The sequence below is a fragment of the Oryctolagus cuniculus genome, chromosome 10 (assembly GCF_051225735.1).
Source record: "Oryctolagus cuniculus isolate XC-2025 breed Fujian yellow rabbit chromosome 10, ASM5122573v1, whole genome shotgun sequence".
Lineage (NCBI taxonomy): Eukaryota > Metazoa > Chordata > Mammalia > Lagomorpha > Leporidae > Oryctolagus > Oryctolagus cuniculus.
Window position 1 is genome coordinate 112,966,492 of NC_142876.1, and position 24,679 is coordinate 112,991,170.

The window sequence follows — 24,679 nt, forward strand, 5'->3', positions numbered from 1 at the left end:
TGTTGGATTTGATTAGCTGATATTTTGTTGAGGATTTTTACATCTATGTTCACCTGGGATATTAGTCTATAGTTCTCTATCATATTCCGGTTTTAGAATTAAGGTGATAATGGCCTCATAAGAGTGTAGGAGCATTCTCTCGTTTTCAGGAGAGTTTCAGGAAGTTTCGGAAGTTTTCTTTAAAAGTGGTAGAATTCAGCATTGAAGCCATCTGGTCCTGGGTTTTCTTTGTTGAGAGAGTCTTTATTACTGATTCAGTCTCTTTCTTGGTATTGGCCTACTTAGATTTTCTTTCTTTTTTTTAAAAAAATTATTTATTTATTTACTTAAGAAGTAGATCTACAGACGGAGAGAAGAAGAGACAAAAAGTCTTCCATCTGCTGTCTCAGTCAAAGGGTTCACCCAAAGGGCCACAATGGCTGGAGCTGGGCCAATCCTAAGCCAGGAGCCCCTAGCTTCTCCCAGTCTCCCACGTGGGTGCAGGGGCCCAAGCACTTGGGCCATCTTCAACTGCTTTCCCAGGCCATAGGCATAGAGCTGGATTGGAAAAGGAGCAGTCAGGACACGAGGTGAAGGCTTAGTCCCCCATATTTAGGTTTTCTGTATCTTCATGACTCAGTCTTGGTAGATTGTATGTGTCTAGAAATCTTTGAGTTTCTTCTGGATTTTCCAATTTGTTGGTATATAATTTTTGGTAATAATTCCCGATGCTTCTTTTTGTTTCTGTGGTATCTGTTGTAACATCTCCTTTTTTGTCTCTCATTTTATTTGTTCTCTCCCCACCCCCCCTTTTTTTTTGGTTTGTAGGGTCAATGATGTATTAATATTGTTTTTTTCAAGAAATGAGCTCTTCATTTCACCAGTCTTTTTTTTTTCTTCAAAGATTTACTTATTTCAAAGGCAGAGTTACAAAGAGGCAGAAGCAGAGAGAGAGAGAGAAGGAGTGAGCGAGGTTGGTCAATTGGTCAGTCTTCAATTTGCTGGTTCGCCCCCCCCCCCCAAATGACTGCAATAGCTGGAACTGGGCCGATTTGAAGTCAGGAGCCAGGAGCTGCTTCTGAGTCTTTCACACAGGTGCAGGGTCCCAAGGACTTGGGCCATCTTCTGCTTTCCCAGGCCATAGCAGAGAGCTGGATTGGAAGTGGAGCAACTGGGACTCAAATGGGCACCCATATGGGAGGCCGGCACTGCAGATGGCAGCTTTACCCATTATGCCACAGCGCCAGCACTTTTTCACCAATCTTATGTATTTTTTGTTTCAGTTTTGTTAATTTCTTTGCTATTTAATTCCTCTACTAATTTTTGGTTTGGTTTGTTTACTGTTAGGTCCTTTATTTGATTCCGTTCCAATTTCTTGGTGTATGCACTAATTGGTATAAACTTCCCTCTTAACACTGCTTTTGCTGTATCAGCTAAGTTGTCTTATGTTGTATTGTTATCTTTATTCATTTCCCAGAATTTTTTAATTTCCCTTTTGATTTCTTCAATGACACATTATTCATTCAGGAGCACACTGTTTAGTTTCCGTGTGTTTGTATATTTTCTAGAGTTCCTTTAGTTAATTCCTAGCTTCATTCCTTTGTGGTCAGAATATGTACATGGTATGATTTTTTGCTTTTGTGAACTTGAGATTTGTTTCATGTCCTAGTATGTGATCTATCCTAGAGAAAGTTCGATGCACTAATGAAAAGAATGTGCATTCTGCAGTTTTGGGATGAAGTGTTCTGTAGATACCAATTAGGTCCATTTGGTCTGTAGTGTAGGTTAGCTCTGTTTTTTGTTGTTGATGCGGATTTTTTGGTCTAGCTGATCTGTCCATTTATAAAAGTGGAGTGTTTAAGTCCCTACTCTTAGTGTATTGGAGCCTATATCTCCCTTACGTCCATTCACATTTATTTTAAACAGGTGCTGTGGCATTGGGTGCATATCCATTTACTATAGTCACCCCTTCCTGTTGAATTGATCCTTTGATCACTGCCTAATGCCCTCCTTTGTTTCTCTTAACAGTTTCTGTGTTAAAGACTATTTTGTCTGATATTAGCATGGGTATTCTTGACTGTTTTTGTTTTCCATTAGCCTAGAATATCTTTTCCTGTCTTTTTTTTTTTTTTTTTTTTTTGGACAGAGTGGACAGTGAGAGAGAGACAGAGAGAAAGGTCTTCCTTTGCCGTTGGTTCACCCTCCAATGGCTGCCGTGGCCAGCGCACCGCGCTGATCTGATGGCAGGAGCCAGGTGCTTCTCCTGGTCTCCCATGGGGTGCAGGGCCCAAGCACTTGGGCCATCCTCTACTGCACCCCCTGGCCACAGCAGAGAGCTGGCCTGGAAGAGGGGCAACTGGGACAGAATCCGGCGCCCCGACTGGGACTAGAACCCGGTGTGCTGGCGCCACAAGGCGGAGGAGGATTAGCCTAGTGAGCCACGGCGCCGGCCTCTTGTCTTTTCATTTCAGTCTATATGTGTCTTTGTTGATGTGTTTCCTGTAAGCAGCAAATAGATGGGTCTTGCATTTTCAATCCATTCAGCCAGTCTGTATGTTTTAATTGGAGAATTTAGGCCATTTACATTCAAAGTTAATGATAACTTGGTCCTGTCATTTTTCCATAAATATTCCTATTGTTTGGATCTCCTTTGTACTATTACAAGGTGATTTTTCTGCCTTCATACTCTTCCATGATGATGACTATCTCTGTTTCTGTGTGTAGTATATCCTTAAGTATCATTTGTAGAGATGGATGATGGATGAGTGGTGACAAATTCTTTGAATTTCTATTATGGAAGGTTCTTTTTTTTTTTTTTAAGATTTATTTATTTACTTGAAAGCCAGAATTACACAGAGAGAAGGAGAGGCAGAGGGAGAGGGAGAGAGAAGGAGAGGCAGAGGGAGAGAGAAGGAGAGGCAGAGGGAGGGAGAAGGAGAGAGAAGCAGAGAAGGGGAGAGAGGAGAGAGAGAGAGAGGGAGAGAGAGGTCTTTGACCCGCTGGTTGACTCCCCAATTGGCCACAATGACCAGAGCTGCTCTGATCTGAAGCCAGAAGCCAGGAGTTTTTTCCAGGTCTCCCATGTGGGTGCAGGGGCCCAAGGAATTGGGCCATCTTCTACTGCTTTCCCAAGCCATAGCAGAGAGCTGGATTGGAAATGGAGCAGCTGGGACTCAAACCGGCACTCCTGTGGGATGCCAGCACTGCAGGCAGTGGCTTTACCCCCTGTGCCACAGTGCTGGCCCTGTGGAAGGGCTTTATTTCACCTTAATTTATAAATGAGAGGTTTGCTGGGTACAGTATTCTGGTTTGACAGGTTTTTTTTTCCTTTAGGACTTGGGCTATGTCTCCCCATTCTCCCCTGGCCTGTGTGGTTTTTGATGAGAAATCAGCTGTCAGTCTAAGTAGAGATCCTCTTAAGGTAATCTGGTGTTTCTCTCATGAACATTTTAGAATCTTTGTTTTACTCTTGAAAGTTTGACTATAATGTATAAGGTGGAGATCTTTTCTGATGATGTCTGTCGGGAGTTCTGTGTGCTTCCTGTGCTTGGATGTCCTCATCTTTCTCCAAATTAGGGAGCTTCTTGCTGTTTCTGCACTGAATGGGTTATCCAATCCATTCCCTCTTCCCACACCTTCACAAACTCATAAGTGTGTTTGATCATTTGATAGTACCCTGTAAATCTTGAATAGCATTTGTAGCTTTTTATATTTTTCTTCTTTATTTCTGATTGAGATTTTCCAAGTATTTGCCTTCTACCTCAGATATTCTTTATTCTGCCTCATCAAGTTCAGTTAGTGCTTTCTATTGTATTTTATATTTGACATACTGAATTCTCCATTTCTAAAATTTCGGTTTCACTTCTCTTCAGTGTTCCTCTGCGCTAGAGCGTCTCCCTGTTTCTGTAGCATTTCTACTGCAAACGGCTCTCCAGTGGTCCTCTGGGAATGCAGGGCCTCTCTTTATGTTACCCTCCTGCGGTCAAAATCTTTTCCTCCATTTTTTCCCTATATATTTTTTCCTATATCCCTATTATATTTCCTATATCTTTTCCTAACGTCTTTTCCCTATTCTTATTTTTTAAAGTAGCTAAAGGTTTGTCAATTTGTTAATTTGTCAAATACTGAAGTTTGATTCCACTGAGTTTTTAGACATGTGTTTATTTAAAGCATGGAGTGACAGAGAAAGGCACGCACGCGTGCACACACACACACACACACACGTGAGCATCCCCACACCCACATACAGGAAGACAGAAAAGGAGGGCAGGAGGAGGAGGAGAACTACCTCCTGCTAGTTTTTTTCCTGGTTTCTGTAGTAGAGAATATATTTTTCATCCTCTCAGTATCTGTCTTTAATGGTGAAGTGAGGTTTTTGTAGGCCGGTTATCAGTGGCGCTGTTCTTAGTGTCCATTCAGGCAGTCTGCATCTTTGAGTGTTCTAGCCTGCTGACAGGCAGGTTAGCAAGCGCTTGGGCCGTCCCCTAAAGACTCTTCGGTGTATCTTCTTCCTCGCTTGTTCATCTCTCTGCTTTTGTGGTTGATCATATTGATAAGGTCTGCTGCTCTTCTGTTTTCCTCTTGCGTATTTACTCTCTTGGTGGCTTTTGTATTTTCGTATTTTTGTGAGTGTAGTTGTCTGTCTTTGCTTCTGGATGTAGGATTCCTTTAGGCATCTTTCTGTAAGACCAGCCTGGTGCTGATGAATTCTTCAGATCTTGTGCTGAATCTTCACTCCCCCTTCGCTTATGAAGGCTGGGCTTCTGTGTGCCTCAGCCTTCCTGGCAGATGCCGGCTTTCAGAACCCGGAGTGCGTCTTGCCTCGTGGTCTGTGTCGATTCTGGTGAGAATTTGCTGTTGGTTCAGTGGGAGTTGCCCTAGATGAAACTTGTACTTTTCTTTTACAGCTGGGGAATTCTTTGCTTCTGCTGCATTTTAACCATTTGACTCTAATACATCTGGATGTGGTTCTTTTCTGGTCTTGTCTATTTAGTGTCCTGTGGACTTCCTCTGTCTGTGTATCAAGAACGGGGAGGGGGTATGTGTCAGTTAAGTTTTATTCAGTAGGTTTGCACCCCCTCGCTCTTCTTCAGTGATGCAAATTTGAAGATTTCTTTAATGGTGTCCCCAGTGTGTCAAGGACTGTTAGTGATTTTCCTGTTTTTTTTTTTTTTTTCTTTTGTTGTTTGTCTGATTGTGATATTTCAAAATAGCTGTCTTTGTATTTAGATATTTTTTAAAAAATATTTATTTAATTGAAAGGCAGAGTTACAGAGAGGCAGAGAGAGAGAGAGAAAGAGAGGGAGAGGGAGAGGTCTTCCATCTGCTGGTTCACTCCCCAAAAAGCTGCAGCGGCGGGAGCTGGACTGATCCATAGTCAGTCAACAAGAGGCCCTGCACTCCCAGAGGACCACTGGAGAGCCCTTGTGAAGGAGCCGGGAGCTTCTTCCAGGTCTCCCACACAGGCGCAGAGGCCCAAGGAGTTGGGCCATCTGCTACTGTTTTCCCAGGCCATAGCAAAGAGCTGGGTCAGAAGTTGAGCAGACGGGACTTGAAAAAGCACCCACCCATATGGGATGCCGGCTCTGCAGGCAGTGGCTCTGCCGCTGTGCCACAGTGCAGGCCCCTAGATACTGTTTTATCAGTGTATTCCAATCTGTTGTTGAATTTTCAATTGCATTTTTATTTGGCTTATTGAGTTCTTCAGTTTCAAGATTTCTGGTTTCTTTTTTCAAAATCTTTGTCTCTTTGCTGAACCTCTCATTCATGTTATGATTTTTTTCCTCAAATTTCTATATTCTCTATCTCAGACCCCATTATATGAGGACACCTCAACAGGCACTATTTTTTTAAAAATTAGTTTTGACTTTTGGGTTAGTATTTACTTCTGGCACATTTTGAGGGGTGAGTGCAGCCTGTTAGCACATGCGCACGCCAGCAGGCTCCCCGTTTCCTTCTCTGTTCTTTGAAGAAGGCAGCATCGTGGAAGCAGAGACTGCGTTTCAGACCCTGAGCCTGCTGCCCCCCGATCTTGGACTCCCAGACTCCAGGATAGCAGAAATAAGTATTTTTGTCTTCAGTTAGAGAATTCAAGACATTTTATTCTATCAGCACAGAGGAGTGATTACTCCCTTGTGTTTGAAGGACAGTTTTAGTGGTGTAGATTTCTTGATTGATGTGTATTTTGCATTTGACACCTTGAATATATCAACAAACTGCTTTCTACCCTCCAGGGTTTCTGATGAGCAATATGCTGTTGAACTAAGAGTGAGATGATGATGAAATATTTCTTCTTCTGTACTCTGCAGATTTTAATATTATACTTGATGGTGTCTTGGGCAGCACGTTTGATTGTAGGTGTCCTGATAACATTGAAGTTGTACCATTATTTTGAGACCTATAATTCAGAGATGAAAGAGAAAGGAATGAACTATTTTAAGTATAGACATTAGGAGGTCTTCAAAAACCACAATTATTATGGATTTTAAATGAGAAGAATGCCATGGAAGTGTGTTACAGGATTTAGTTTGTCAAAAAAAGAAGTAGCGTCCTGTGTCACCTGCCGTAGCAGAAAGCCTGGGAGATGGTTCTGTTCTGTTTACAAGGGGAAAGATCCTTGAGGCTGAAAGTGAGGAGACCGCTGTGGGTTGTCTCTGGCTGTGACTGGACCACTTCTTGCTGTGTTTATTTTGTTCTGCTTTGTTCTTTTTTCTGCCCCACCCTTCTTTTTTCTTTTTCTTTTTTCTTCTTTGTTTTCTTTATTTTGGTCATTTCCTCTTCATTTCCCTTTTCTATTTTTTCTCCCCCCCCCTTTTAAAGATACACACACACACACACACACACACACACATACATACATGAAACTTGGAGTTACAGAGAAAGGGAGAGACACAGAGATCTTCCATCTGCTCATTCAATCCCCAGGTGGCTGCATTGGCGAGGGCTGGGCCAGGTCAAAGCCAGGAGCCGGGGGCTCCATCCCATGTGAGTGACAGGTGCCCAACTACTTGGGCCATCTTCTGCTGCCTTTCCCAGGTGATTAGCAAGGGGCAGGACTGGAAGTGGAACAACTGGGACACACTCTGGCACCTCTATGGGATGCCAGTGTCACAGGTGGCAGCTTTACTCACTACACTGCTGTATCAGCCCTCCTTTTTCTGTTTGCATTGTTCTTTTAATTTCCTATATTTTCCTCTTTGTTTTTCTCAATTTTTATTTTTTGTTTTCCCTATTTTGTACTTATTTTCCTTATGCTTTTCTTCAGTTCCTTTTTAGTCAGTTTTTTTGGTAATTTCTTTTATTTCATGTCATTATTTTTGATCTCTTAATTTTTTTTTTCATTTGAATCAGTTATAAAGAGTTGCCCAGCAAAGAAGAGCCCAGGACCAGATGGCTGCACGTCTGAATCATCCCAAACTGTAGAGGAAGATGAAGATCTAACACCAACACTGCTCAGACGATCCCAGACCACTGAGAGAGAGAACCTTCCAAACTCATTCTAGGAAGCCAGTGTTATCTGAATTTCAAAACCAGACAAGGATCTAACAAAAGACTGTACATCTGTAGTCCCTGATGACCATAAATTCCAAAATCAACAAAATACTTTGAAACTTTGTGTTCTCCCATTTTTTTCCCTGCTTTTTTTAATCAGTCCTTTTTTTCTTTGCATTTTTTTTTATTTTTTCCTCTTTAAAAAATTTTTTTAGATAGCATTAGTTGTTTTTTTTAAGGTTTATTTATTTGAAAGGCAGAGTTATAGAGGTAGAGGCAGAGAGAGAGAGAGGTCTTCCATCCACTGGTTCACTCCCCAAATGACCGCAATGGCCGGAGCCCATCTGAAGCCAGGAGTCTGGAGCTTCTTGCAGGTCTTCTATGTGGCTGTAGGGGCCCAAGGACTTGGATCATCCTCCACTGCTCTCCCTGGCCATAGCAGAGTGCTGGATCAGAAGTGGAGCAGCCAGGACTATAACTGGCGCCCATATGGGATGCTGGCACTGTAGGCAGCGACTTCATTTGCTACGCCACAGTGCCAGCCCTGGTAGCATTAGTCTTACTAAATAGAATTGTTGGTGTAGTTAGTATAGTTAGTATCTTATATTAGTAATGTAAGCACGCTACACTTGGTGGTCACTAGACTAATGGCATAGTGTGGTGCTGTGGTTCTCACCGATAATGACAGGGTTTTGAAAAATACTGGCCATGCAGAGCTAGCCCGCCATCTGTTAACTGGGACCCAGGTGGACGTGACGGTCGTTCAGAAAGATCCCCAGGACTGCGGCCTCCGGAGGATGTCCTTGAAGCAGTTGTAATGAAGGGCGTGACTCAGCCAAGCATCCTGCGGCTCTGCTCTGAAGAACACGGCAGACAGCACACGTCGTCACGGCGCACGCTAGCGCAGAGAACTGCTGAGCTGTGTGACAGAGCACGGCCTCCCGCGGGACGTGGTTGCCTGGGCGGTGTTGGAGCAGCCGTCACGGGCGGAGCGCTGCTGCTGCCTCGAAGGGCGCGGTGCGTGGGACGTGGAAGTGGGCATTGTCCTGGATGCTGCTCTCAACATGAAAGCCGCTGCCCCTGCCTGGTCAAGGTCACCGAGGTGCAGAGGCCAGGCACACTGTGTGGCAGTGCCCCATATTGTGTTCAAGAAATGTTCCAGGCCTGAGATACAATAGCCCCAGAGTGCACCACTGGAGCCTGGGGCGGGTTCCGTGCGCCACAGTGACAGGCGCCCTGCCATTTGATGGAGAGACACTGGTACAGTTGCCGGAGTGCATATTCTCAGGAAAATACCAGGTTCACCTTTACATTTGAAATTGAAAATTTGTAGAGAAGAATATTGACTGTCAGCCCCAGGGAGAGGCCCACGTTAGGATTGTCTTGTGGGTCATTGTGGGCCAGAAGAATCCCTGAGACTCCATGTTGAGCCATGAAACCCATGGTTAGCCTTGTGAAGGTACATGTCCGTATGATGGTGCCATGGCCACATACCCGTGCCGGGCGGCCAGACTTCCCAGCAAAGACTGCACCGTGCAGGCAGAGCCCGGGCCTGAGGCCAGGCATGTCTTCACCATGTTCTCCTTCCACTGCCTGCGCCTGAGGGCCCGGAGCCAGGAAAAATGCTTGCAGTGGAGCTCCTGTGCCTGATGGTGCCCTTTCTGGCCTGCAGATGAGGAGCCCCAGCCCAGCCCCAGCGCTGAGCAGGGCCCTGTGGCCAGCTCCTGCACTGTCAGCCCCAGGAGCAGTGAGGAGCACTCGGAAGAAAACTTCCCCCAGGGAGCAGCAGGACAAGAAGCTGCCAGCAAGCCTGCACCTGCCATTGCCGGCAAGCAGAGCCAGGACTGGCAAGGGGCTGGCGGGAGGATAGTGAACTCCCTCCTTCCCGTGGGGACGTTGCGTCCTGCTGGCCCCCATAGCCAAAGTCAGGGGGATTGCTCGATGGGAGGGGCCCTCAAGCTGAGCTTGATGGGTTTTGTTTCATTTCAGCCTTTTGCTCATGATTCTCATGAATAAAATCTTGATTACACGCACAGATGGGGTCCAGTGTGACATCAGGGTATGTGTGCATCATGGGAAAATTCCACCGGGTTGACTGACAGGTGGCCTGCCCCAGAGAGGGGTGTTGCCTGATGTGATGACTATGGAGATTCCGAAAAGGTTGGTCTTGTAGAAACACAGACGTGCCTGAAGGTTCCTAGAGACTGGAGGTGGAGGTGGGGAGAGGCTCACAGCCTGCACAGGAGGGGGAGGTTCTGAGACGCGCGGCACAGCAGGGAGCTCCCAGGCCAGAATAACACGTCCTGCACCGTCCATGGAGAAGGCGGCCCTGGGTGCCGTGTGCCCTGACGTCACACTGTGTGGGCCTGAGCAGGTGTGGACTCAGTTACAAGTGGGAGCCAGGCAGGAAGTCCATGCTGCTGGCTTCCCAGCACACCCAGGCAGAGAGCAGGGGTGGGCCAAATGCCTGGGGCTTCTCTGTGAGGCCTCAGGGGCACAGGGCCCGTGGCAGCACGCGGCCTTCCACAGGCTCCCGTCAGTACTTGAGGTGAGCTGAGAGGAGGATTGGAGGCCGTCGGGGAGGGTCCCGCTGGCCCCATCTGGGGAGCTGCAGAGATGGGGTCCTCCTCCCACCGCTGCTCTCCTCCATGTCTCGGGGGAATGGAGGGTTCTTGGTGAATGACCCATCTTCTAAGTCTGGTGCTAACATGGGTGCTCCCCAGTGTGCTCACAGCCCTTGGGCTGCCCTGCATCCTCCCAGCACAGGACTGGGCTGTGCTGGCTGCAGCTTGGCGGGGGTCGGGGAGCACTTGGAGTGCGTCAGGAAGGTTATGGGGAAACGTGACTTCCGAGAGTTAGGAAGGTCACCCACACTGGCGAGCAGCTACTGACAGAGGTCCTGGAGGATGAGGTCCTGAGCCCTCCTGGACCTGGGTGCCAGTCTCGGAAGGTCCCACGGGAGCAGTAGGCCCTGCTGGCGTGTGTGCATTCTGCCCCTAGGTCCATAACACAATGACAACGTCCCGGGAACCGGGCGGTGCTGGGAGTCACAGAGGTGGCCCGAGCACAGCCTCAGGAGACTTAGGGGTCACTTGTGTGTGCAGCTGTGTTTCCTGTCGGCCAGGTCTCGGGCCTGTCCACGCTGATGTTTTCTCCTGGGAGTCAGGCCTGGAGCAGTCCCTCTGGGGTGCCTGACCCAGCTATGTGTCCTCCAGCCCATGCAAGTGTCCAAGGGCTGCTCAGCGGTGGGCCAGAAGTCCTGAGATTCAGAACGAGCATTGATGGTCAAAGACAGCAGCCCCGAGGGCTGGTAGGGAGGAGCCTTGGCAAAGGTGGATTCCGGGGTCCCGTTTACCCCATCTTGCCATGTAAGCAGTGACTGTGTGGTTTGGGAAGCCCCTAAGGAGCAGCCAGGAAAGTGCCCGGCCCCACCGTGTGCGTGGCATTTAATGTGCCATGGCTGCCAGTGATTATGGCCAGTGATGGCCTTGGGGCCTCCCTATCTGATAAGAGTGTCCCTCCCCCTGAGAGCAGGGCTGGGGGGAAGCGAGAAGCAGGCTCAGGCCAGGGTGGCAGGCTTGTCACTCCCCCCCCCGCCCCCGCCATCCCCAGTGTGGGGCCCCTGGTACCCGCTGTGCTTCTACATGCCTGGCTACAGCCCCATAGGGGCAGGACTCAGTTTCTCCTCTGACTTTTGGGACCCTCCTTCACCTGTTCCCACTTCCCCTTCCCTCCACACACACTGAGCCATCTGGTTTGCCACAGATACTAGGCCACCCCTGGGCCCTTGCGTGTGCAGGAAGCTCACAGTCCGGGCATGCAGCTGGGTTCCCCGGGCTTCCTGAGATGTGTCAGACCTCACGGTCACTGTGAAGACCTCCATGTCTACCTGGGAAGATGAGGCCGGGCCCTAAGTGAGAACAGAGCAGAGTCACTGCTCCTGTACAGAGAGGACGAGCCTTGCACCACCTGTGCCCCCGCTGCAGGAGCTCTCAGCGGCAGCTTCTGAATGAGGTGAGTGTAGCAGGCCCCCACAGGCACAGCCTTAGGAAACAGAAAGGGGGCATCCAGGTCGCAGGAGGCCCCCGTGTAGCCCACGGGGCTGAGGTGGAAGCCCAGCCCCTGGTTTCCAGGACAACCTCGCATTCCTGCCTCTGACTCCGGGACTCTCCTGCAGTGTCCCACAGTACAGCGGGCGGCACTGGTACACGAGCATCCTCGGCCTGCAGCCCCTTCTCCCACCTCACCTGGGCCTCCCTTGAGCATCTTTGCTCAGGCATGTTTGGCGGTTATGAATGCCTTCAGTTTTTGCTTCTTTGGGAAACTCTGTATTTCCGTTTTGTTTACAACAGGCAGCTTGGCTGGCTGCGTTATTCCTCATTGGTGGTTTTGCCTTGCAGAACAGGGAGCGGCGATGCACCTGTCCTGCCCTGTGAGGGGCTGTCTTCACAGGACTCGGGCTCTTGCCTTGCAGGTGGTGGAACTGGCCCCGTCTGTGCTACTGCTGAGCCTCCTACTCTCACAGATGCAGTGAGAATCTCTGGTCCTGCCTCTGGGGTCCGAGGGCCTCCTGTGCTTGGCCCTCCACGTCTGTCCAGATGAGTGATGTTGTCAGCTACTTCCTTGAAGAGACTTTCTATTCCTCTACACCGCTCATCATTTTGGCAACTCCCAAAGTGTGAATATTTGTTCATTTAATGGTGTTCCTGAGGACTCAAATGTTGTCTTGATTCCCACATGTTTATGTATTTTTATTTTTGCCTCGCTGGGAATTTTCAAAAGGCCTGTTTTTAAGTTCAGATATTCTTCCTTTTCTTTACCTACTCAGTTGATGAGGCTTTCAACTGTATGTTCTGACTTCTGAGTTCATTGCTTTTTAAAAAAAAAATTATTTGAAAGGCAGAGTTAGACATAGGGAGAGACAGAGTTCTTTCATCTGCTGGTACATCCCCAAATGTCTGCCACAGCCAGGGCTGGGCTAGATCGGAGTCAGGAGCTTCTTCCTGGTCTCCCATGTGAGCGTAGGGCCCAAGGTCTTGGGCCATCTTCTGCTTTCTCAGGTGCATTAACAGGGAACTGGATCAGAAGTGGAGCAGCCAGGACAGGAACTGGTGCCCAGGTGGGGTGCTGGCACTGCGGGCGGCAGCTGCACCCGCTACACCACAGTGCCGGCCCCTGGGATTGTCTGTGAGGTGTTGGATCACTTCACCCTCCGTGCAATCTGTTGCTAAAGCACTGTTGGGTTCCTTTGGGGCAGCCTGTTGTCTGCTGACTCTTCCAGTCTCCATGGTGATGTGTGAGTGTCTGGCGGACCAAGCCCTCATTGATTTCAAATGGCAGCTTCCGTGGGCGGAAGGCTTTGTCCTGAAGATGTGTCTTTGGCTCTTGGTTTAGATGGCTACTTTAGCCTTAACTCTGACAGTGAAGTGTCAGTCTCTCTGGACCTTCGACTACCACGGATGGCAGTGTTGCCGGGGAAGCATCCCAGCCACGGAGTGTCGGGCCTTTGTGGCAGTGGCCAGGGCTCCAAATCCGGAGCCGTAGCAGGACAGGGGCGCAAGTCCAGCATGGCATGCACTGCTCTGGGGGGAGGGGGAGGCAGCACCCAGTCTGCAGCAGCAGACACTCCTACTCCTAAGGTCCTGGGTGCCACACTCGCCCTACTGTGCTGAAGCGCTTTACCTACGTAGTGAGTACACGAACAGCTTGGGCTGAGGCCCTGGAGTCTCTCTTGTCGCTGGGCCTGGCTCAGTCTGTAAGGCTACGGGCCCTAAGAGGGGAATCTGCAGGAGCTTCTGACTGCCAGGGCGGTATGGATTTCAGCAGCGATTCTCAGGACGGCGGCACACTGCACAGCCCGTGTTCTGGGGCACGAAGTGGGGAGGGGCAGTATGAGCTCCTCCCCCGAGATGGAGGTGCCGTGGGGTTCCAGGACGCTCCCTTTGCTGGTCTCTCAGCCTTAATGAACACGGCCTCTCCTGTAGATGGATTGCACGTGCCTCGCCTCCCTGGGGCTGCGTCTCCTGGCTGTCTCCTCTGTCCTCTTTGCCCTGCAGTGGGCATCCCCCAGGCGTGGAGCCAGGGTCACTGCTAGTGGTACACCGTGTTCCTCTCCTGACGCTGTCATCCCGGGTTTCGGCATCCTCTGTCGCCCCTTGCTGAGTTCCAGTGCTCGCCCTGAGGAACCCGCCCAAAATGCAACGGTTTACTTGTGTTTCTGGCTCTTTGTGGCAGACGAGACAAACCCTGGGCTCCTCCGTGCTGCCATTTGGGAGAAATCAAGACTTTTCTGAAACTGCCTACCAACTCTGTTGTGAGTCCTACAAACAAGCAGTCATCTGGCCCACAAGTACGTGCTGTGTCTGTGAATTACGTCGGAGGAGCCGGGCATCGCGGCAAGTGCAGCAGCTAGGGCAGGAGACGGGCAAGCCCCTGTTCTCACGGCGCTGTGGGTCAGCCGTGCCCTGGCGGAAATACAGGGCAGGCTGTTCTTTTCGCTGGAAGCAAGTGGGTTTCCACAGTCCTTAAAGCAGGAAACAAAAATAAAGGATTGTGGGAATGAGTGTGGAGCCAGTTGGTTGGGAGCATACTGGGTGAGTGTCACTGGAATTTATTTTTCATTTATTTGACAGGCAAGGAAACAGAGAAACAGAGAGAGAGATCAGAAAAAGAGACAGAACTCTGGTTTGCTGGCTCACTCCCCAGATGCCTGCAGTGGCCAGAGCTGGGCTTCACTGTGTCGCATGGTTGGGCATCACCAGCTTGAGCTACGATGGTTAGACTTGGAGAGCAAACAGAGCCTGGGCCTGGGGTCTTGAACAAGGGGAGACATTTGGAGGAGTGGAAAGGGAAGCCCGTGTGTAAGATCCTGAGTAAGTGGGAGGTATTTGGGAAGCAGTGAGAGTGATCTTCGATAGAGAAGTAATTTGGGAAGAAGAGTCTAATGTTTAAAGAGCCCTCTCACCAGAGGGCCGTGTCACCTAGGGTCGGACTTGGGCGAGGCACTGGGAGCCTTAGCTTCTCTGGCCTGGGTGGAGGAGGAGGCTGTGACACTTAGCACCTCTAAGTAGAGACTTTGTTTTTCTGTCGAGCACTTGAAGTATTCCAGCTTGTAGCATTGCTTTCAGGCAAAGTCCACGTTGGAGCCCGTGGCCCGCCTAGCCCACCGTAGGGGACCGGGAATTGTACTCTGCTCCAGGTAGGAAGTGTGCTAGAGCAGGCTGCGGGAGCCTCCCTGCAGGCCTGCCACTGCCTTCAAGGCCTCCTTCCAAGTCAGAAAGCGGCTCCCAGGAAAAGGAGGAGGTTCCACAACGTTGGGGTTTATGGTCCTTAATATACTTCGGAGGCTTTGAAAAAAATACGTATTTATGTATTTGAAAGGCAGAGTTAAAAGAGGAGTGGGTGGGGGGAGAGAGGTGTCCCACCCACTAGTTCACTCCCCAGATGGCTGCAGTGGCCAAAGCTGGGCTGGTCTGGAGCCAGAATCCAGGAGCTTGCTGGTCTCCCACGCGGGTGCAGGGCCTGAGCACTTAGGGCATCTCCTGCTGCATTTGCAGGTGCATCAGCAGGGAGCCGGGTCAGAAGTGGAGCTGCTGGGGTGTGAACTGGCGCTAGCCTCTCAGCAGTGGTTTCAGTCTCTGGGGCACAGCGCCAGCCCATGGAGGCGTTTCTAAGTCTGTTCACGGGAGAGCAGATAGGGGACAAGCTTGCTCACACGGCACCACTCTAGATCCAGATGTGTGACTTTCTAGTGACTGAGATCTTCGGTCAGGTCCCACCATTAGACATGGAAGGACACTTCAAAAATTGATGGGAAATGGAATTAAAACAATGTTTATTTCAGTTCATGGAAATGTGTATTATGACAAAAATGCTTTTCAAAAAAATCTGAACTAAAATAAACTTGGTGTTTAACTCCACAGTTAGACTGGTTGGGGTAGCCCTGTATCCTGATGAACATACCACAGTCCTTGTTTCCTGGAAGGCAGTAAGTAGGTACAGCTCTGGGAGACCTGTGTTGACCCAGCGGCAAACCTGGTGGCAGAGGGGTGTGTGGGGCGGGGTCCTGGGGCGTGGGGTTGAGGAGAAGTAGAGTGTGTGGCGGTGGGGCTGGCGTGGCAGGAGATGAGCGGAGAGGCAGACGGCGGGTCAGTTCAGCAGGCTCGCTGTTTGTTGGGCCACAGTGTGCACAGCACGACAGAAAGCTAACTTGGATACTGTCCACGGTGCTCTCCATTCAGCAGGTTTAAGAAATAACCAACAGAGAGACTGCAGAAAAAGAGAAAGGGCTGGGACAGACAGGAAGACACTGAGATATCCCGTAGGATCTGAGGGTGGAAGTTCGTGAACAAGCCCTGGAAGCAGAACCGGGATTCAGGCTCTCCAGGACTTGGAGTCGTTCCCAGCCACTGAGAGCCCCCCTCCCACTGCCCCTTCCCCTGTGTCACATCTCTGTCCGTGTTTGCGATCTAAACGAAGGCTTTCTTAACACGGGAGGAGAGACGGCTCCCAGAATTCCGGGATTCCCGCCTCCCAGCCTAGACGCCCTGCAGGGACAAGAACCCCGCTCTGTGCTCCCTGCACTTCCATCCCAGTGAGACGCTGAAACACTGTGACTGACCCCACTTGAATTCTGTGCTAGTCCTGGTCCTGCCCCGTTACCAGGGTGTGGCCAGCCCCAGGTGCCTCTGCCTGGGCTCAGGTAGGTCAGTATTTTGTGATTGGAGGCCCCATTAAAATGACCTTTTGTAGCGTTTCTCCATTGATGCATAGCATGGGTGCCATCGGCTTTGCATTTACATTGTGATAGGATCCGCCCCACCCCACCAACCTGGGAGACTTCGCTAGAGCACAGGAGACTGAGAAAGTTCAACCATCCATGTTCAAGACACTGACTGTGCGCGTACTGTGCGTCACCCGGCCCACTTGTTAGTCGGTAGCAAGTCCGATGGTAAGACTCGGGGCACCTCTTTCTGGCGAGAATGAAAGTCCTGTACTTCATTGCTATGGGACTTGGAGCAAGAAAGCAAGCTTGGTTGAAGGAGTGTGTTACGGCAGCATCACCACACGGGAGCTGACTGCTGGACAGCCCTGTCTTCAGGCGTCAGCACAGCGACTCACACACGGGCTCTGCCCTCTGCTGGCCTCGAGCTGTCCCTGTCTGTGGAGGGGCACGGATGTGCCCGGCCAGCACAGGTGGTCATGTGCAATCCCTTTGGTTTTAATTTTTGTTCTACTTATTTGAAAGGCGGAGTTACAGAGAGAGAGAGAGAGAGACAGAGAGACAGAGAGAGAATGAATGTGTGTGTGTGTGTATCTGTCCACTAAAGCTCCTCTTTCCTCAAGTTTAAAATGCCAGGAGCTTCTTCCCTGCCCTCCCAGAGTCGCTGGTTTCTCTGTGCCTGCTCACAGCCGTCGCTGACAGATTCCTGGGTGTGCAGAGGATGGCTGGGTTTGGAGCTGGCCTGTTCTGTGTTATGAGGACAGTTTATTACCTGCTGCTCTGAGAAGACCAGAGCCCCTGGGCTGCATCTATTAAAGACTATGTGGCTGTTGCCTCTTCTCGGATACGCTGGATTCATGCTTCCCCTGTGCCATTTCCCAGAAGGCTTGAAAAGGGATAGACCCACACTGTCAAAGAACACCATACCATGGCTTTAACCCCACACCTGCTTTGGCCTGTATCCGGATCTGCATTCACCCTGAGCAGGCCTGCCCTGCAAGGGGGGGTGTGTGTGGCACCAGTGTCTGCACGGCCACCTGGCCCATGTGACAAACCTTCTGACCCACGTTTGTGCTTGGGGAGAAGCCATCCGCAAAGCCACTGAAAGCAGCACTTAGTTAGAACGCAGGCCCTCATGCCGCGGGACCAGATGGGCAATATCCACTATTCGGTGTGGTTGGAGTCCAGAGCCCAGGAGTGTGTGTCTTCAGGAGCTCCCGGTGGGATTCACGCCCGTGTTGAATTATTGGTGACATACGTGTGCAGAGATCCGGCCCCTCACTTTGGTAGAGTGCCTGCTAGCTAGGTCTCCGCTTACCCCTGAGCGGAGATGGGGGACCTGTGTACCTGCTGCCACCTCTGTCCTGTCTGGAGCCTGCAGCTGCTCACAAAAGGAGTCGGGCGGAACAGTTGGAGTAAGAGAGGGCAGAGTCTCTTCCCTTACTGACACTAAGGTCCAACCCAGGTGGAAACTCAGCCTTTCCTTGCTCAGGCTACATCAAGGGACTTGGAAAAGCTCAAGGAAAAGGGAATTCAAGAAGTTTACTCTGGTGCACAGTGTTTGAAGCCCATGCCGCAGGCCCAGGCAGCTCCTCCCTCCGTGTCTTTTCCTCCCATCATTGGCTGCCTCGAGGCCAGCTGTCTCCTCATGTCTGTGCTTCCACACTGTTCTGTCTCAGCTCGGAGACTGCGGATGGACCCTGCCCTTGGAGTGGTCAAGGTGGCCACTCCTGAGGGGGCAGTCCTGGCATGTCTGCAGTGTCTATGAAGAAACTCGGTTCCCATCCGAGTCATCCAGCTCACAGATTTGTGGTACAGATGTGGTAAGGGTGACCAAAGGGTCCCAGATAGACCCTGGGAGCCCTGCCTTGGGAAGCAGGGAGGGAAGAGAATCTCACTTCGTTGAACTTGACTGCTACATGGCCGGGTTTGTTCACGTCATTGTTCAGTAATAATTTCTGAGCCCTAGCGTCTGGCCCAGCGGCCTCAAACAGCTCACAGGCTGTGAGGCCAGCACTTGGGAGGGCTGACAGGTCTGAGGATGGAGGAGGTGACCCGTGAGCTGGGTCTCCAACGGCCACCTGTCACCTAACCACAGCCTGGCACCCAGTAGGAACCACACTTGTGAATTAAAGAGTGAGTAAGCGAGCATCCACCAACAGACAGTGGGGACGGGGCAGCCCACCAGGCTGAGGCTTGGCTGCAGCGGGGCATGCTGGGGGAGCCCTTGCCAGTCTCGTCCTCTTCCTGGTTGGTGTGCGGCCGCAGGCTGCAGCAGGAAGGGACAGGCCCAGCCCCCACCCCAGCGTTGAAATCATGTTGGCGTGTGTGCAGAGGAAGGGTGGCCCCACATCAAGGCCGCAGGTGCAGTGCTGACGGCTCCCTTCATCCACAGGTCTTCAGGTGGAGGAGTCGGGCCTGGGGCAAGGGACGGACTCAGCTTTGGGAAATTCAGGAGCAGCAGGCAGAGAAGTCTGGGAGGAGCTGGACACAGAGGAAGATGTAATGGGAGGTCAGTGTCGGCTGGGGCTGAAGGGAGATGGGGGGAGGGGGAGAGGCTCAGGACATCAGTGGAGCTCCTTAACCTGGTCCTGCAGGGGCCGCGCCACCATGGCCATTTCCCAGCCTCCCAGGGCCTGACCCATGCCTGGCTGACGCCCCCTATGCTCCTGTCTGCTGTGAATCCCTGGAGTAGAATTCACGCAGCCCGCAGGTGGCTGCCCCACACTCAGGTTAGTGAGCTGGGAAGAGGTCACAGGAAGCATTGCAAATACAAGTGAACACACTCTGAAGCTAGACCCGAGTCCAGAGTCAGTCCTGCAGCTCTCCTTGACCTCAGGGCCTTTGCACTTGCCGTTCTGTTAGCCTGGGTGCTCTGCCCCCTGCACTGCTGCGCTCTCAACACCTTCAGGAGTCGTCCTAAGGTTCTCCTGCACTTCCTGCGTGATGCACATCACCTGCTGACAGCATGTGTTTCCGTGCCCATGCTGCTGGCGGACCCTGTGGCTCTGTGAGCCTGTGTTCCTGCAGGGGCCTTGCCTCCGTGCCTGCCTGGGGCTCTCTCCAGCACTGACTGCGTCACCTTCTGTGCAGGCAGATTTGGGGCTCAGCTAAAGCAAATTGCTTTTTTTTCTATTTTTTTTTAAGATTTATCAATTAGAAAGGCAGAGTGAAAGAGAGATAAGAAGAGACAGAGAGATCTCCCATCTGCTGATTCACTCCCCAAACGCCTACAGTGGCCAGCGCTGGGCCAGGCTGAAGCCGGGAGCCTGAAACTCCATTCGAGTCTCCCACACCGGTGGCAGGGACCCAAGTACCTGGGCTGTCTTCCGCTGCCTTCCCAGGAACGTGGCAGGGGCCTAGGTGAAAAGTGAAGCAGCCAGGACGAATCAGTGATCCGACACAATGCCAGCATCACCATGGGCAGCGTAACCATGATGCTGGCCCCGGGCACGGCTCTCCTGAGCGGTGAGCCCTCTGACGTAAAGGCCTGCTCGGCTGATAGGCAGGTTGGATCTCAGCTAAGCAGATGACTTGATGGGTGTGTGTGTGTGTTTAATCCTCCAGGAGAAGTTTGCACTGATGGCTCAGAAGGCCTACGTGATGGAAAGTATGTCCTACCTCACCGCGGGGATGCTGGACCAGCCCGGCTTCCCCGACTGCTCCATTGAGGCCGCCATGGTGAAGGTAATCCCGGCGTGAGAGCCCGGGAGCCGGCGCGGGAGGGACTCAGAAAGGCTCCGTCGCCTTGGCCTCCAACCACGGGGCTGCCTCCCGCCTCCCTCCCGCCTCCCTCCCACCGGCCAGCTCCCAGCGGGCTCATGTTTACAGCGCACCCCGGGAACCGCACCCCGGGGGTAGGCAGGCCCTGGGGTCGCGCAGGGGAGAAGCAGCAAAGCACAGGCCCGGCCGTGCGTCGGTTTGCAGGCAGCACGGTGCTCCCCAGGGCGGCGCGGGGCAGCTTTTCCAGAGGTCAGTGCTCAGCAGCAAGAGGAGACGTAGCCAGCCATTGCTGGGACGTCACAGCGGGGCGTGGGGCAGCGGGCTCGCTGGGAGGGACCATCTGTTCCCCCTACTTCCTGGTCCTGGGCTTCCTCGTGTGGGGTATTTGCAGTGGGAGATCCTGGGGCTTTCTGTAGGTGTTCGTAGGCAGGGCTCAGTGTCAGGTGGAATAAGTAAGATGGCTGCCCCACTTGGTTGCCCTGAATCATTCCTGCACTGGGCTCCGACTTGGGCTTGAGAGACGGGGTGGGGTGTGGCAGCCCAGGGCAGGGCTCGCCCGGGCGGGGTGGGGCCTTCTCCCTGGAGGTCACACGGTTCCTGGCGCTCAGTGAGTCCCCTGTGGGTGAGTCTGTGTGTTGGTTGTGCCTCAGCCATCACCAGCGCCCACCCACAGAGGCTGTGCTTCTTCTGGGTGCCAAGCCTGGAGCTGAATCCGGCAGTGTCTCCTCCCCCAGTTGCTCACGGTGTGGACGGACAGAAACAGGGCCCGGCTGCCGTGCGAGTGCAGAGGACGAGTCCCGCGTGGTGGGGCAGGCGCGGCCGGGCTTGCTGCACGAGGTGGAACCTTCCTTCAGTGGGAACTGAAAAACAGGAGCTGACGCAGGCATGGAGGCGGGCCCAGAGGTGTGGAAGGCCAGGGCAGGGATGGGCACCGCAGGCCGGTGGTGGGATCCAGGAGAGCAGAGGACTTCCGGGTCACGCAGGCGGTTCCTCCCTGGGTCAGTGTCATCCCAAAGCCCAGTCCGTCTCAGCCACCGCGCTGCTCCTGGTGCCTTGGTCGCTCTGCTGGGAAGGGATTGGGCCCCGGTGCCCCTGTGCTGACCTCGCCCTGGGTCCCTGCAGGTGTTCAGCTCGGAGGCCACCTGGCAGTGCATCAGCGAGGCCCTGCAGATCCTCGGGGGCTCGGGCTACATGAGGGACTACCCGTACGAGCGCATGCTGCGGGACTCCCGCATCCTGCTCATCTTTGAGGTGAGTGCCCGGCTGTGGCCCGCTGTGGAGCCCTGCCGATGCCCTCCCTCCCCTCCTGACCCTCTCTGTCCTGGGGATGCTGCTGAGACCCAGCAGGGCCCCGGCGCCCAGGCCAGGCTGTGTGTGCTCACCCTGGACCCTCTCACAGCCCTGCTCAGCATGGGCAGAGGACCCCCAGCAGGTGGCGCAGCTCACTGCTCAGCTCTCCCGGCCCGGCCCCAGGGCTGGGACGGCAGCAGACAGGGGAAGGGGAATTAACTTGGTTGTCTTGTGGCCTGGGAACTTACCCAGGACCTATGTGGGGGGTGGGCTGCAGGGAGGAGACCTGCAGGCCTTCGTGCTGGGAGGGAGGGGGGACTCAGAGTTGGTGAGAAGAAGGGTGGGACTGGACCTGGCTGGGGCTGTGCCGGCCACAGGCCCTTAGACCAGGACAGGGTGAGAGCGGGAGCTCTGGCCTGGCTGTGAGGGGCATCCTCACCCGCCGCAGGCGCTCCTGGGCTGTCCCACGCCGGGAGGCCTCGGCGGCTGCTGTGTCCCCAAACAGGCCCCGTGGGTCACAGCAATCTCTTCTCCAGCCAGCCTGTGCAGAAGGGGTGGTCAGCAGGGGGTCAGGAGGCCCGCCAGGCCATGGTCAGAAGGCACAGAGCCTCCCTGTGAGGCAGAGGCTATGTCTGCAGACCCCGTGCTCAGAGCGCTGGGCTCTGCCTGGAGGCCTCCACGCCCCTGCTTCCTCTCCTGTGGGAGCCTCACTGCCCGTGGGGCCAGCCTGGCTGCAGGGCAGAGTTCTCAGTCCCTGGTGCTGGGGGTGTGGCCTGAGCCTGGCCTCGGCACCTGTCTGTCCCACAGTGCGATCGTGCCCAGTGGGCAATGATGGGGAGTGGCTGCCCTGGGGACTCAGGCCTCTACCCGGAGCTGGGGGTGGATAGGGGGCTCCCCAGCAATGCTGTGCCAGTATCAGTGTCCCTGTCTACCCAGGAACTCCGGGTTCCATTTTTTATTTAAAGATTTATTTATTTGAAACAGAGAAGGAGAGGCAGAGAGAGAGGTCTTCCATCTGCTGGTTCACTCCCCAATTGGTCGCAACAGCCAGAGCTGGGCTGATCCGAAGCCAGGAGACTGGAACTGCTTCCAGGTGTCCCACGCAGGTGCTGGGGCCCAAGCACTTGGGCCATATTCTACCGCTTTCCCAGGCCATAGCAGAGAGCTGGATCAGAAGTGGAGCAGCCAGGACTTCAACTGGCGCCCATAGGGGATGCCGGCACTGAAGGTGGCAACTTTACCTGCTATGCCGCAGCGGTGGCCTCGTGGTTCCATTTTTAAAAGGAGGTGTAGCCCTGGAGGGAGGTGTTATCACGGTCATGAGCAGTGGTGGGTCCCAGTAGGAAGCCTGGGCCATCTGGTCAGCTTGCCCCTTTGTCCCCATGTTTCTGAGCCCTGGACACTGCGCTGCTTGGTTCCTTCCAGTCCTTGCATTGCCCTGCCCTGCCCCCACGGGGTGGTCTCTGATGTTCGCGTTGCTGCCTACAGGAAACCAACGAGATTCTCCGGATGTACATTGCCCTGACTGGACTGCAGCATGCCGGGTGCATCCTGACCGCCAGGATCAAGTAGGTGTCATTCCCTCAGGACCACGTGGTCCACCTGCCCAGCAGAAGCCCACCTGGGGCAGCAACAGGAAGCGGCTGCCCTGGGCTGGGAGGGGTGTAGGCAGGAACAGGCACAGTCTCGCTGTGCTCACTGCAGGCTGGCTGCAGGGCGGGGGCAGCCTGGGCTGGTGAGTAGGGGCCCAGAGAGCCAGGGGTCCTAGCTTGGCCTCCACCCAGGGTGAGAGGAGGGGCCGACCTCGAAGCAGGGGTGGGGAACGTCTGGCCCTGCTGAGACAACTGCAGATATGGAGCACTGGGAGGTGGGGGAAGGGTTAGGGGAAGTCACCTGCTCTTCCAGGGAAGCTGGGGAAGACACCAGGGCTGCCTGCACCCCATCCTGCCTCCTCTGGGCCTTCAGCCCTTTCACACTGGGGGAAGGACCTAGGCTGATCCCGCGCTGGGTCCTGTCCAGGTGACCCATGAGCAGGCACCGTGGGGCGGAGGGGAGAGCAGAGTGCCGTCGCCTGGCTTGTGGGCTGGGGCAGCACGCGCCGACAAACGGTTGTTTTGTTGGCCCGCCAGCAGGCTGCTGCTGCACCTCGGCTGGCTGTGTGGGCCCCCTCGGCCGTCAGCCCTCGGCGAGCTGGCCTGGCTGTGTCTGCCTGGCAGAGCGAGCATCACCGGTTGGTCAGTGTGAACCCCTGTGGGGTCAGTTTCCCTAGAGCAGGAGAGGGGCAGCCCCATGCCTCCTTTCATGGAGTTCTGGTGACTGAAAATGGTGTGGGGCACCCTCCGTCTTGGCCTCTGGGATTCAGTCCGAGGTCAAAGCAAGACCCAGGGCGGGGCAGACAGCAGGTCCTGCAGCGAAGTGGGACTCAGATCTGGGTGAAGGCGGCGGGGGGAGGGGGGGGCTCTGCTCTGCCCGTGGCACCAGCCCCCACCAACCCCGGCAGGAGCAGCTGCTGCTGTCGCATGGGCCCAGCCCCTCGACCCGGAGTGGGCTCCGAGGCACGTCCTATGCAGCCTCACACACAGTCTCCTGCTGCCTTCTGTCGAATGGCACTTTAATGAAGCTGAGGGTGGGAAAGAGGGAGTCTCTGGGTGGTGTGGCCCTACTGGGCAGTCCCGGGAGGCAGGGCCGGCGGGAGGCAGGGCCACGAAGCCCAGCGCTGGTCACTGAGAGGGCGAGTCCCAGGCTGCTGTCTGCAGGGGAGGCTGGGAGGCCGGGCAGGTGCTCTGTGGCGAGGCCGCGGGAGGGCCCCTGCTGCTCCATTTCATCTCCTGCCTAAGAGAAGAGAGGGGGTGAGTGACCCCATCTGCCTGCACGTACCTCCCCATCATGGGAGGTGCAGGTGGGGGGAGCAGCTCAGGATCCACTGTGCCCTAGGCTCTTCCTATGTGCTGTCCCAGAGCGGTAAATGGGCTCAGAGAGGCCGCCCTTGGGGCCAGCGCGAGTCTGGATTAGGGCTGGCAGTAGAAGCCCAGGAGCCCCGTGTGGGCGAGAGGCTGCAGCGCAGGCCGCACCCCAGGGCGCTCGGTGCTCACACTTGCTGACCTCACTCCGGCAGGTCCTGGCCACCACGTTCTGTGTGGAAGCTCATCTCCAGGACCTCCTGAGCCTGTCTCAGCTAGACAAGCGTAAGTGGGGTGGCCGCGGGGAGCGGACGAAGGGCTCGGCTCTGGGCCACGGGCCACTCACAAGCTTCTGCCTTGAGTGAGAGCCTGGACTTGGGTCAGGTGTGGGCGTCCATGCACCTGCAGGCGTCCACTGAGCAGGCCTAGCCGCATCCTTGTGGCTACCTGGGAGGGTTCACACTGCACTGGACTCAGGAGAGAGCATTTACCCGGCTCCTCTGCACCTGCAGCTCTCTGCCCTGTCTCAGGCCTGGGCCGGCCTTGTACCTGCTCCTCTTCACTTGCACGGTGC

The 24,679-nt window shown here is 53.7% G+C and overlaps 1 protein-coding gene and 1 long non-coding RNA gene across 7 annotated transcripts in view; one reads left to right on the forward strand and one right to left on the reverse strand.

Annotated features, from left to right (window-relative positions):
• The first annotated feature begins 4,239 nt into the window (after positions 1-4,239).
• LOC138844132 (uncharacterized) lies at positions 4,240-9,503 on the forward strand. The gene is made up of 2 exons (XR_016215047.1): positions 4,240-4,822; positions 7,330-9,503. It is a non-coding gene; the product is annotated as an uncharacterized LOC138844132 (long non-coding RNA).
• A 14,292-nt stretch (positions 9,504-23,795) lies between these two features.
• The window catches only part of CFAP92 (cilia and flagella associated protein 92 (putative)), a 42,770-nt gene continuing 41,886 nt past the window's right edge, over positions 23,796-24,679 (reverse strand). For all 6 annotated transcript variants that reach the window (XR_016215050.1, XR_016215049.1, XM_008260341.5 and 3 more), the window contains one exon: positions 23,796-24,037. Coding sequence is in view for 4 of the 6 variants with exons in the window: in XM_008260341.5 (XP_008258563.4) it covers positions 24,027-24,037 (11 nt within the window). In the remaining 2 variants the exon portion in view is untranslated. The remainder of the gene's footprint in view (positions 24,038-24,679) is intronic.